Source organism: Arachis hypogaea, chromosome 1, assembly GCF_003086295.3.
Source record: "Arachis hypogaea cultivar Tifrunner chromosome 1, arahy.Tifrunner.gnm2.J5K5, whole genome shotgun sequence".
Lineage (NCBI taxonomy): Eukaryota > Viridiplantae > Streptophyta > Magnoliopsida > Fabales > Fabaceae > Arachis > Arachis hypogaea.
Window position 1 is genome coordinate 78881164 of NC_092036.1, and position 14073 is coordinate 78895236.

Sequence of the window (14073 nt, forward strand, 5' to 3'; positions counted from 1 at the left end):
TCATTGGTTGAACCATTTATATCAAATTAATTAATTAACCATTTAAAAATTTAATTTAATTTAATTTCGATAATATAATTGGCCACATCTACACTATGACGTTAATATGATATTATTAGACCAGTTTCATACGATAATTTGTTAGGTTCACTTAAATCTATTATAACTTTGACCAGTTTGATTACATAGATGATCCAAATATTGAATCAAACTGACTACGAGTTCAGTTTACCGATTTTTGGTCAAAATGGTCGGTTCGGTCCGAGTTTAGTAAGTATTTTTCATAATTTTGCTTATGGTTCAACAAAAAAAAAAAAAAAGATTAGTAGAATGATTAAACCAATGAGATGCGTTTATTTGTTTTGTACTATTTGATGATATATAAGAAATTCATCCTATTTATTCACATTTCACATATTCGATAGTAGAGAATAGAGATGTTTTGTGCGTTAGTATACAAAATGTTTCCTTAATCACATATTCACATTTGTATATTTTTAATATTCCATGAACATTTAGAGGGAAACGCATAACATTTGCTTTCTGTACTTAGCACAACCATCACCTATAATTTTTTTTATCTTTCTTTTATTTATATAAAATGTCAATTTCTAAAAGTACAAACTACAAATAATAACTTCTCTATTTAAATGTCAAAGTGGGATATCTTTGATGGACATGATGCAACAGAGATATAAAAGACCCAATTATTCACTAGAACCAGAATAATTAATATTATTGAAAGCAGAGCATAGTATACATAGTTAATGCTCTCACCCCTTTTGAATTGTCAAATTTTTGACATGCCTAAGAGCATAAAAATAATATTTCTATGCTGTATCAAGCTTTCACAAACCATTGTACTTGCTAATCAGTTTTTTGTCATAGGGAAAGGACAATCAATTACTGATTATTAAGTGAAAACAAAGACAAAAGAAATTTCATTTTGTTACCTAGCTAGACTTCAGGTTATGATAACTCTCTTTTTTGTTTGTTTTGAGTACATATGTCCAAGGTTGTCACAGTCAAAGATCCTACATAATACATACCAAATTTAAGGTCTAAGCTAATCCCCTAAACTTTACATAGTTAAAGATTTTGCGTTAAACAAATTGATACAAATGCATAAAACCCTGCTTCAGAAATCATCATCTGATAGGCTAGAACATGATGTTGCACTTGACATGTTTGATAGAAAGTGCAAATCAAACTTTGGGAACCTGAGTGGTGCTTTCTTTGAGGGTGAAAGAGGTGGTGTTGTTGATGCACCTTCTCCTCCTCCTACATTCTTCTTTTCTATCTTCCTTCTGAGATCACTGCAAACCTCATTCACCATGTCAACAAAATCTCTCACAATAAGAAACAGTTCAAAGGGGTTTGATCCTCCTCCGCCTCCTAGATAATACTCATTGGTTTTCTTCACAAGCTCCATGATCCTAAGGTGTTCATCTTTCACAACTTTAAGCTCCTCCTCACATTCCTCGACAAACCCTTTCATTTCCTTAAGAAATCCACCTCTCTCATTGTTGTCGCCACAACATTTGGTTACAATCTCTCGAATTTCGCTTACACGAGCATTGAGAATGTATAACATCCTAATGAAATTCTGATGATCAATTATTGCTGCTTTCTTTACTTCAGATAACTCATCCTTTATACCTCCCAATAACACTTGTAAACCAAGCATCAGATACTCTTTCTCTGTCTCATGTTGCACAAGGCTATTATTGTTTTCATTGGAGTTGCTTATATCACTATTGATTTTGGGAATGTTATGCTTTTGATTCATAGCTTCTCTTCTTCCTTCTGACTGAGCCACCTGCTCTACAATGAAGTGTAGCAAACTAGTCTTCCCATCAATGCTTTTCACATCAGGAAGCTTCCTAAGAGCACTTAGGTTGAAACCTTGTGCATTTCCCCTAGAAGTTCCGGCATTCATCCGGTTTCCAGCTTTGAGAATTGCCTCAAGAAACTTCAGTAATAGGCCACTAGCCCTCATCTCCTTGCAACCCTTTTCAAGCGTTTGTAAGTTTTCTTTAAGCTGAACGGCTTCAAAATCATGATTTGATCTGAAAAGCATTGCTTTCAGGCGAATGAATGCTGTTGGAACCGCTTTGAGGATGCAGTAGAGGAATGAATCAGCATGAGCAAGTTTATCTGGATTTCCACTGAATTGGATGATTTTGGCTTCTTCTTCTTGTGTAGGAGCTATCTTAGTAAGTTTTTCAAGTGTCTCAAGACTGATTCCTTGTCCATCATCGAGCGCGTCCATAATTTCCTTGTGAGAAATTGCAAGAGACCTTAGCACAATTGATGTGTTTTGGGATTTTCTAGGGTCCACAAGGAATAACTGAGCAGAAGATGCATGACATAGGTTTCTTTCATTGGTTTGGTTCTTGGTTGAGTATCCAAAGAGTGTTTCTATGAGTTCATTGTCAAACCTGTAAATATGAAGTTAGAAAGATGAAATCGACAAAAGACATTATCTATTCTAAAACGGTGATTACTCTGATATCTGATATCCACAAAAGACTTGTATTCTAAGACTTGTATTGTAAATATGAAGTCAGAGTAAGATTGTACAGAGATATAACAGAAGGATAAAAGTGAAAGGAGCATATGACTTGTATTGTGGGTCTCACTAAGTAAAGATGTTTAAATAAAAAAGAGTTACAACCTCTCTCTCTATTTTTGTATATTCTTATTCTGTACAAGAGTCTTCACCTTCTAAAATACCCACCGCTATGAAAATTCGGTTCATTTTAGATATTTTGAAACGGAACTTGTAGTAAAATAGAAAAGTGTATAGATTGAAACTATCTTATAGTTACCTGAAAGAGCCATCATTGATGTGATCCCACACTGTAGAATGATCAACATTAGCTACAACCTTATCCCAATGTAGAGGTTTGAGTCTTGTTTGGCTAGCACCCTTCTCTCTTGATTCTGCAACCTCTAAGGTGTTGTTTTCCATGTTGGCTTTTCCTTTAGGTGGTGGTGGTGGTGATTTTGATGATGAAGGCACAGGTGATGCTTTTGGAATTTTGTTTCTTGGAGGAAGAGGAGGAGGAGAAGGAGGAGGAGGAGGAGGAGGAGGAGGAGGAGGTGGTGGTGGTGGTGGTGGTGGTGATGGTGGTTGTAGTGGTTTAACTAAATCCTCATGAATCATCAAACCTGAACCTGGAGATTCACATAGCAATGGAACCTCTTGAGTCTCATAATGCATAGATCTTTGAACCAATACATCTATTCTCTTTTCTTCTTCTTCCTTTTCTTCATTATCTTCATAACTCGGATTGAATATTCTAGTTGGGAAACTAGTTTTGAAATGCCTTCCTTGTGTTTCCACCATATACAGAATATCAATCCCATTTTCTTCAGCAAGTAACCCTTTCATATTATTAACTTTCCTTATATCCTCTTGGTTAAATCCTGCTTCTCTTCGAAAACTCGCTGCAACTCTGTGTCTATGGTGGTAATGCCAAGAGCAAGCAAATTTTTTCAAGTAGAAGAAAATCACAGCAACAAGTAGCATAGCAATGGCTGCAGCAACCACAGCCATTGCAAATGCATGACCATGGGATGGCATTGTGGGAATACTTTCAAGTGTTGTTTTTGGTGAGATCAATGGCAAGTTACATTCTTGGATTCTTGTTCAAGTAAAGTTTGGAAAACTAGCTGGTTGAGACTTAAGAGAATGTAGAGAAAGTGAGAAACAACAAAGGAATAAGGAATCAAAATAGCATGGTTGAAGGGTCTTGTAGAACATCTTTTCATTTATAAATGTATGTAACTATAGCTGCTGGCAATTTCAATGTGGTAGTTGTCACTGGTAAGATATGTATTAATCTCTGTCTAGAGGATTTATGCCATATTGCCATGGCAGTTAGTAGGATCATAAATTGCTCTCTTAAAGGACCATTCGAAGGGACACACCAATGATATTATACATTTATGCTATAGTATATAACCTATGGTGAGACAAATTTTTTGTTAGCGAATTAACTATTGCTCCCTTTTGTTTATGGTGTATTGATGGGTGCAGTGGTTCAACTGTCATAACATAAATTCTGTTGCCACTGTTAACTAGGCAAACAATTGATGACGTTGCCCTTGCATAAGGCATACGTATGAGATGTGTTACTTGTAGCCTTGTACTATGGCCTCAAATCAACACACATTTTCTATCTATTAAATAAAATATAAAACTCATTCCATATGAATTTCACACCTCATCTAATAATAAATCAGAATCTGTTTACTCGATATATAAAATAGAACAACAACAATAAAAAAGTTTTATCCGACCATGTGTGGTTGGCTAGATATATAGAATAGAACGAATACACAAAATATTCTTCTAAAAAAATTATTGTTATTTGTGGGCCTAAACAATGTAAGATGCGTTTTTATTTTTTGTTTTTATTTTAGTGTTTTTTGTTTTTAAAATTTAGTAAAAAAAAAGAAGGTAAAAACAATAAAATTTTATTTTCTGTTTTTTTCTCTTATTTTTTCTTTTTTTTTATATAAAATTCTTAAACAAAAAACATTGAAAATAAAAATAAAAAGTAAAACGAAAACCAAACCTCTGAATTGTACTGACTTGAGGAGTAGTGAAATTCTTACTCCAGCTTATGCATTGAGTAAAGTGTCTTGGTACCTCATGCTTGAAGAGCTTAAGAGTGTTCTCTATTTATTGCATTGGTGGTTGGTTTGTGCTGCGACTTAAATATGGAAACGCATGCCCTGCTTAAGGTACTGTCATATTCTCTCTTGGTAGTTGCAATAATCATAATGGCAAAGGATTTAATAATCAATGGAAAGATCGTCCAAGCTTCTGAATGGCTCATTTATTTAGGATCAAGGATCATGGAAACTTATTCAACTCGTGTTTATTTTGAATTCAATGATAATCATGGTGATGTCCACGCATGGGTAAGTTGGTCACGTCTAATTCCAGGGACCAAAAGAATTAATTTTCAAAACCAGAATAGAGAAAGGAGGTCTTCATGTGGTTGCAATAACAATGGTGGTCACAGCATTAGTGATTGACTACTTATTACGCTTTTGGATCCTAGTTCATACTGTCAACGATAGATAGAGGGTAGAACAAATCCTTAATCAACTATGTTGTCTATACACAAAAAATCAGTTACAAATTCAAACTGACTAGCATTTCAAAAAAGAATGAGTTAAAGAATCTAAAAGCAGAACTTTAAGCCAGGGGAGCTCTTATCAAAGTCTAATCCAAATACTCAACAGCTCTAAATATCGAAATGAATTCACTTTACAATCTCGTATTCAGCCTCAAATAAATAGCTAGGTATATCACAAGCCCACAAATTTTTGTTTTAACCAAGTTTGAAAGCATCTTACTCATCGTCATCACTAATATTTACTATAACCAGATTGTATAATTAAAAAAAATGTTGCAAAATCAACTAAACCACAACAGTGGTTGAGTGACAATATTCAGAGATACTAGAGAACAATAACCAGTAACCCTCCAAAACTCTCTCTGATTTGTTGATAATAATTGGTACTACCAGTAGTCTCCACATGAACAGGAGCCATCACAAAAGTGGTGGAAGCGATTGGTGTCTCTCACTATGATTTTCCTCTTCAACAAAATGACACATTTTATTGCTGAGTGGCAATCACCACAAACCGGAAAGGGATCCTCTCAAATTTTTTTAACAATTGAAAGAGTAAAGTGTGATCTCCCACCATTAATTTTATAAGTGGGACTAAAAATAAATATGAAAGAGAGAGCAATGAAGGGCTAGAGATCACACTTTACACTCTCAATTTTTTTTAACAACTTAGAGGATCCATTCCCCTTCTCATTGTCATATTGTATACTTACTTCCTTCTCTTATTGATCTACACACAGAAGCACATAACTAGTGTCTGGAACATAGCCAATCACCTTAATTTCATGATTTAGCTTCTCCCACATGTTAAGGACCTTCTCATTATGTGGATTTGCAAAGTCATTTGCAACAAATACATGGACAAAATTCTGAATCTCAACCATGCAGGCTCCTTCTTCAAGCCACCTTCCACCTACCCGCAGAGGCATATATATAGGCAAGTAATATTTGTGTCCCTGAATAAGAAGGTTCAAGCTCAAATATTCATTCAGCAGCATAGGCACCTATCTCCATGTTCTTATACATCCTAGAAGCACCAAGCAAAGCTCCCATATAGCTGCAGTGGGTTCGATTGCCATTTCTTCAATGAAACTTCTAGCTTGATAAATCAGGCCAGCTCGACCGAAAAGATCAACAATTGTCACATAATGTGAGATTTTCGATTCAATATTGTACTTTTTCATTAATCCGAAATAATGTTTACCCTCATCCAAAAGCCCAGCTCGGCTACAAGCAGTAAGAACACTTAGGAATGTGATGTCATTGGGTTCAATCCCAATCCTCAACATTTTTTCGAACTGTTGCACAGCTTCTTTTCCAAACCCATGCTGGGCATACCCTATAAGCATCGAACTAAAAGAAACGACATCAATCTTGAGCAATCGATTCAAAACCTTTCTTGCATCCTGAATGCTGCCTGACTTTGCATACATGTGAAGAAGAGTGTTGCCCACGTAACCAGCTAATTTTTTGCCCCATTTTATTGTAGGTGCATGAAGCCATTTACCTTGCTCCAAAGATCCTATACCCGAAAAAGCACATATAAGGGATGAATATTTAAATTCTGTTGGTATATAACCTTCCCTCTGCATCCTAATAAACAGAGCCAAAGCGTCCTCTAATTCACGCTTCCTAGCATATCCAGGTATCAAAGCATTCCATGAAACCTCATTCTTATTTTCCAGCTTGTCAAATGCCAATCGTGCTTCGCTCAAGTATCCACATCTAGCTTACATGTCTACAATCGAATTGCCCATAAAAACATTCGAGTTGAATTCATACTTCAGACAACATGCATGAATTTGCTGCCCGTCCTTATAGCTGACTATAAATCCACAAGATTTCACCAAGCTGGATAACAAGAATTCATTTGGTTTGGACCCAAATTGCAGCATTTGAGGAAACAAAGCAAGTGCATGTTGGGTGCATTCATTCTGGGAATACCCGGTAATCATGGATGTCCAAGTAACCATGTCTTTGGACGGCATTTCGTCGAACACTCGACGAGCCTCTTCCAAACTGCCACACCTTGCATGAATGAAAAGAACAGAATTTCGAATAACAAGGTCATCCTTGAGCTTAGAATTAAGGATGTGTGAATGCACCAATCTTTCTTCTCTAAGCTTCCCCAACTGGGTGCATCTCTTTAGCATTACATTGTACATGGATTGGTTTGGCTCAAGCGAGCAGCTGTCAATAAGATCCAGGACATGGAGACCAGTTTCGGAATTCCGACTCAGAAGAAGAAGGTCCCTGTCATCAATGACACACAAGTCGTCCAATATGTCACAATTTGAATCGGAGAAAGTAGCTGCTGCTGAGGAAGATTGCCAAAGGGTTTGAATGGTATCCAAACGTCATTCTCTGAGTTTTAACTGCAATCACGGAGTAAAGTAGAAGACCCAATAAGCTTAGAGTATTGTATTGATTAATTATACATGTGCGCAAACAATAATAGAGAAATTCTCCACATACAAGTGTTTTTTTATATAAGTCTTTACAAGTACAGATTCTTCTTTTTGCGCAGGTTCTTATTCCTCTTCCTCTTCTTCTTCTTTCCTTTTGTTTCTTGCCTTCTCTTTTTCCTTCTTCAACTATTACTACACGTTTTTACTGCACCTTCTTCTTTTTCTTGCTGCACGTTCTTCTTCCTCTTCCTCTTCCTCTTCTTCTTTTTCTTTTCTTTCGTTTATTGCCTTCTCTTTCTTCTTCTTCAACCGTTACTCACTGCACATTCTTCTTCTTCTTGCTGTACGTTTTTCTTCTTCTTCTTCTTCTTCTTCTTCTTCTCTTTCGTTTCTTGCCTTCTCTTTCTCCTTCTTCATTTACGTGCTTTTCTCTCTGTTTTCTTTCTTCGTTATTCTCGATTTCTATTATTTTTTGACAAGCTCTGAAATCATTTTTAAAGAAAAAGAAGCAGCAGAAGATGAGGAGGAGAAAGGAAAAGAGTTCTGAATTATGCATAAGGTGTACTTTAATGAATTTTGGGTGTATTTCTTAAATCCTTTGGGTGTAGTTTTTGTAATCCTTTGGGTGTATTTCTGTAATCCTTTGGGTGTATTCCTGTAACCGTTTGGATGTATTTCTGTAATTCTTTAGGTGTATTTCTGTAATCGTTTGGGTGTATTTCTGGAATTCCATTATCTTCAAATTTGGCAAGAAACTCGTTTTCATAGAGGAAGAAGAAGAAGAGTCGTTTATAATGCACGGTGAGTAGCGCGCTTTGGAAACTTCTAAATAACGTGCGTTTATTTACTCTTAAATATGGGAGTGTAATACGCGTTTTTTGTTGGACTTGTACCAACTTATAAAACTTGTAAGCCAAAAAAACTTGTATGTATAGCAGGCCTCACAATAATATATCCAACAACTAACTAAATAACTAACTAACCAACCTAACAGTTATTCTATTGTTACGGCGATACTGGGCCGAAAAGAGAGAGAAAAAGAATGCATAGGAAAAGGAGAAGAGTTAAATTGTTGAGCTTAGAGGGGCATAGGAGCAGTGATTTGATGTGACGAATTGAAGAGGAATGCATAGAAGGATTGTTACATTGGATTATCACCTCGTACTGTTGTTTGGGTTCCACAAAAAATGAATTGAATTCAACCCTACTGTTGTTTGGGACTCAAATTGGCAGAGATGGGTTTGAGAAGAAGTGCGTCGGACACGAATTGGCTGTGAGCCCGCAGCAACACCGTTGAGCAGGTGGTTGGAACCTCCCTCATTCGCGGCATCAAGATACTGCTCACTCAGCCTGGGGAGTTGACGGTGACTCATGCGTATAGAGAAAGAAATTGCTGTGCTGATCTTCTTCTTCCCAAGGGCCTAACCTCTCTTTGTCCCCTCACTCTATTAAAAGAAGGATCCGTTAGGGAGGCAATGGACTACTTGTACAATGTGTACAATGGGCTAAATGAACATCTCTCATATTATCTAGAATAACCATTCGAGTACTAGGATAATAAACATCTTTCCAAAAGCTTAAACTGATTTTGGGGTTCACTAAAGATCAAATTCTTGATCTTTCGAATCTAGCGCTCTAATACCATGTCATGATACCACTCATCTTAAAAGTTTCAGCTAATAAAAAAATGTAACACTAATTGTTATATCTCTAATACTCTATAAACCTCTATTGTACATATTGTACAAATATTTTATTGACTCCTTTTACTTTTCCTTAAAAGAAATGAATAAAGCACACCTTTTTCCCCCTAATATTTATTATTTTTTTAAAAATATTCTTAATATTTAATTTCATTTAATTTTATTCATAATCTTTATAATTTATTCAACATCTTAATGTTTTTTATTTGTTTTAAAAGTATTTTTAAACGTTTTCAATTTTATCCCTTACATTTTAGATTAGATTAAAGTTTAAAAATAATTATGATTCAAATTAAAAATATTAAAAATAAAATTGAATAAAATTAAAGATTAAAAATATTTTAAAAAACATCGTAAATATTAAAGATGAAAATATATTTTACTTTAAAAAAACTAATTTTCTTTTTTTTTTTCAATTTGAATAATTACTCATGCTAAGTAATTTGTAAATATTTTTTATTTTTAACTTTTCACATTTTAAAAAATGTGATTAATTTATAAAAAATTCATTTTTAAACATTGAAATAATAAAAATATATTTGATTTATCTATTTTTAAAATATATTTTTAATATTAATTTTAATATTTGTTCATATCACACTCCAAAAAACAAAATTAAGGTCCAAATATGTCAACCCAATTTTACAAAATAATCAAGAAAGACCCAATAAATTCACACAGATTAATCTAACCGATTTGCTCAAGAAACAGATTTTCTAAACCGTCTCCGACCCAACTTGCATAGGAAAAAGGGCCTTTCATATTGCAATAGATATCCATACATTTTTCACTACAAATGTGGAATAACTTTCCTAATAACGAGAGAGTAACTATCCACCACTACAAGTGATAGGACTGTAGAGTGATGGCCAAGTTGTCACCGTATCTCTATAAATACCTCATCTAATCCAGGAATTTCTTCAATTTCAATTTACTAAAACCTACCCAAAATTCTAACTAACTTAAGCACCAAAATTTCTTGTAGATACCATCTACCACCATCCACCCAAGGACGTCAGACAATTTTTTTCTCTATTAAACAAGTCAAACATTCTCTCAAAGGAGTTTAGACCTCACATCCAAGTCTATATCCTAATGGTTTCAGGTTATCCCTCGTGTAAGAATCCAAATTTTGGTAAACTGACGTTTCTGGTTATTTTATAACTTATTCTACAAAATCTTGAACCATAGGTCAACAAGATTTAGTGAGGCAGGTCCAATGGTAAAAAATAACTAAAATTAATTAGAAAAAGATAATTAATGAGTCAAATTTGACTTTATGAGGGAAATTAATTTTTTCTAGTCAAATTTGACTAATAAAAGTAAATATTTGCGCACCATTGGTTTATTTTTCTCAACAGAGGCTTTTGAGTCGGGAATTCACTTTTAGTGATGGTTTTGCGCGTAGCGAGAAAAGTTAGTAATAGAAAAACTTGGAATCAGTGATTAAAGTAATTTCTACCTTGGTAATTATGTCCCAAGATTGATCTTAGCCATTCATTCATGATTTGTTCCTTTAAGAATAAATCTCAACCACTAGTTATTTTACCGCATGGTAAAAGTTGTTCCGAAGCGAACTTCTGACTAATATTCCGCAAATAACTCTTAAAGGCCCCAAATCTTCTTACTTGTTTCCCAAGTAACACGCCCCTCTCTCTTAGTCTCAGAGCCAAGATTATCTTAGTCTCTCACCTCCTCTCTGCCGTATTTTTAACCTTGAGTAACTAACTGCAATTAATTGCGAATAAATATGTCTTTTGCGAGGCAGATTATTCTTCCTTAAAACACGCCCCTTCTCTCCCGATCTCAGTCCATTTTCCTCTGAATTTTTTAAGTCCATTTTACCACAATTAGTTCAGCCAAGAGTCAGATTTTTATTTAAGGAATCCTTGATCACATTCATGAAACACTTCATGCATTTTTTTCACAAAATGGTCGAATCTTAGAGAAAGAAAGAGAGTAAATTTCTGTACTTCTTCTCTATGTTCCAGTCCTTATTCCATCTATTTAGCCATTTTCTTCAAGTTCTTTTCAAGAATCTAAGTCATACAAACACAATTCTTTGTCTATTTTCACTAATTCCTGTGATTTTACCGAAATTTCAACAAGGTAAGCTCTTATTCCTTTTCCTATTCTTTTCTATTTTTCCAACAATAACCATGATGAATTCTTGCTCTCTTCCATGTCTAGAAAATTTTTCTTGAAGCCCATTTAGAGCATATCTAAGAAGTTAGAGAAATTTAAGCTCAAAGTGGCTAAATTTCATCACTTTTTGTGATACTTTTTGGCCAAGAAAATAACTACACCACCACCAGCTGTGTCTCTATCTTTGTGTGAGTATTTTTTGGTGTTTGAGAGGTCTAAGAACTAAATTAAATAAGACGTAAAGATTAGGATTAGATAGAATATGTTTATGCTTGTTTCGGTGTTCATATAATCCACTTTGTAATGATTTTACGCTCAATTTTGTAATATGAAACTTCAGCTGTGTTTTTTCAATTTTGGCTTGTTATTTGAGTGGTATATGAAGCTAATTTACCTCTAAAAATTATATGGAACAACTAAAAATATTTAGGACACTTGAGATTTAAGTTTTAAGCTTTAAAAGTCACTAAAAGTGGATAGAAATGCAAAACTGTACTTCGAAAAATTCCAATCCCCTAGAAACCTTAAAAGTGACGTGTTAAAGAGTTAAAAAGAAGTTAAAAAAATAGTTTTAATCTTATAAAATAAGTTTGTAAAATTAAAAAAGAATGTTATGGTCATTTTTGGATAAAAAAAGGGTTAAAAATATAATTTAAGCAAGATATAATTAAAATTCTGAATTTAATAATTTTAGGGATGAAATAGTAATTATATAAATTAGTTGGGTCAAAATTATAATTAAAATAAAATTTAAAAGTTTTAGTAAAAATTAGGAGTAAAAGTGTAACATATGGTAACTAAACAAATAAATAAAATAATAAAGGGTAAAATAGTGTTTTAGGTCGCTAGAAATAAAATTGGTATTAAATAATTTTTTTTTGGGATAATTTGGTCATAGAAAATATCAGGGTATTAATTCGGTAAAGTTTTAACATCAAATGAAATTAAACAAAAAACCTAGAACACTTAGAGGTAAAATGATAATTTGGCCATAAAGTAAATATAAAATGGTCAATTAATTTAATGAAGGATAAAAAGTCTCATAGAAAAGATATGAGGATAAAATGATAATATAATAACATTGTGGTGAAAGCGTTACTAAAAGCCTAAAGAAAATAATAAAAAAAATTATGTAAAAAGGAAAAAATTAGAAATATATAAAAGGCTCAAGGGCAAAATAATAAATGCGACAAAGACTGAGAGATTTAAAGAGAAGAGATCGGGTACAAGTTTTTTTATAAAAGTGAAGGGAACTTAGAAAAAATGTTATTGAAAAAGTGCCGCAGAAAAAAGGAAATTATAAACCCTAAGGAGCTAAGAGATTATCTAAGGAGGAGCTTTTACTCTGACGGAACCAGAACCATACGAATAGTTTACTCACTGCGAGCATGTTATATTTTGGGCCATTCTTTTATTAGTGTCACGACTGTACGTGATTTATCATATGAGGCATCGGTGCATTAACCAATGACCATACATAGTGAAGTAACCATAGCCCGACGTAGGGCTGAGTAACGCCGGATTGCGGGTAGTCAACCGATGCACGAGCTCATGGCCTGCATAAGACCAGACATACATCATACTTGGTTGTTGTATTTATTTGTTTGTGACTACTACTTGAATATATAGCTTTTATTCTGCTATAAACTTGTGATTGCGCTTGCTTGGGTGTGAAGTGCTATTATAAATTTGCGAACACTTAGACTTAGGCTGCGAACTTCTTAGGTTTTATGTGTAGTATTCTGCTGGGAACTCTAACTTCTCACCCCTTATTTTCCACGTCCGCAAATAGGACCGACGTTATATTTTTTGAGTACCCGATATAAGGCAACTATGTGGATCCTGCGACGGGAGGCGCTATATTTTGGACTGTCCTCGTAAACACACTTACTATCTTCCCAACCATCCTTTCTCTCACCCCCTACACAGCCAAGAGTTTGACCCCGATATGCCCTACGATATGCTGTTGTCAGAACATCACCCTGGCAGAGGTCAATATCGTTTCCCATCTTATCCTCTAATCATGGCAGAGTGATAAACCACTATTTTGTGATTTATCTTGTGCCCAATTGAGTGATTTTATCAAATCTTCACCCACTTATTCATATGAATTTGTATGGTTTAACAATTCCTTCGTTGTGATATGACATAAGTGAAAACATGTTTCCTATACTTTAGAAATATTAAAATTAATTATCCTTTATTACCATTCGATACCGTGATCTGTGTGTTGAGTACTTTCAGGTTTTATAGGGCAGGAATGACTTAAAGGATGGAAAGGAAACATACGAAAATGGAAGGAAAGCACAAAATAAAATTTTTGAAGAAACTGGCAGCAACGCGAACGCATGCTTTGCGTAAATTGGCATCCGCGCGAACGCATGCATGACGCGAACGCGTGGCTCATGCGAAATACAGATGATGCGGACGCGTGACTGACGCGACCGCGTGGAAGAGCATAACTCCAGATGACGCGACCGCGTGACCCACGCAGACGCGTGACGTGCGCGATCTGCAGAATTTACAGAAGTCACCCCCAGCAATTTCTGGACCCTTTTTGGCCCAAATCCAAGCTCAAAAAACACAGATTGGAGACTACAAAGTGGGGGAATCCATTCATTCAAAGCAGAGCGAACAATTAATGAATAATTCACAATTTTAGGA

General features: G+C 34.6%; 2 protein-coding genes across 2 annotated transcripts; both read right to left on the reverse strand.

Annotated features, from left to right (window-relative positions):
- Nucleotides 1–717: 717 nt before the first annotated feature.
- Nucleotides 718–3936, reverse strand: LOC112695282 (formin-like protein 8). The gene is made up of 2 exons (XM_025747561.3): nt 2832–3936; nt 718–2441 (listed from the first exon to the last, which is right to left on the reverse strand). The coding sequence occupies exons 1-2, from the start codon at nt 3587–3589 to the stop codon at nt 1139–1141; spliced, it is 2061 nt and encodes a 686-aa protein (XP_025603346.1). The 5' UTR covers nt 3590–3936; the 3' UTR covers nt 718–1138.
- A 1939-nt stretch (nt 3937–5875) lies between these two features.
- On the reverse strand, nt 5876–13418 carry LOC140183678 (pentatricopeptide repeat-containing protein At3g24000, mitochondrial-like). The gene is made up of 6 exons (XM_072232173.1): nt 13301–13418; nt 12875–12965; nt 7098–7406; nt 6733–6878; nt 6191–6675; nt 5876–6109 (listed from the first exon to the last, which is right to left on the reverse strand). Exons 1-6 carry the CDS (start codon nt 13416–13418, stop codon nt 5876–5878), a joined length of 1383 nt encoding a protein of 460 aa, XP_072088274.1.
- Between the last annotated feature and the right edge of the window lie 655 nt (nt 13419–14073).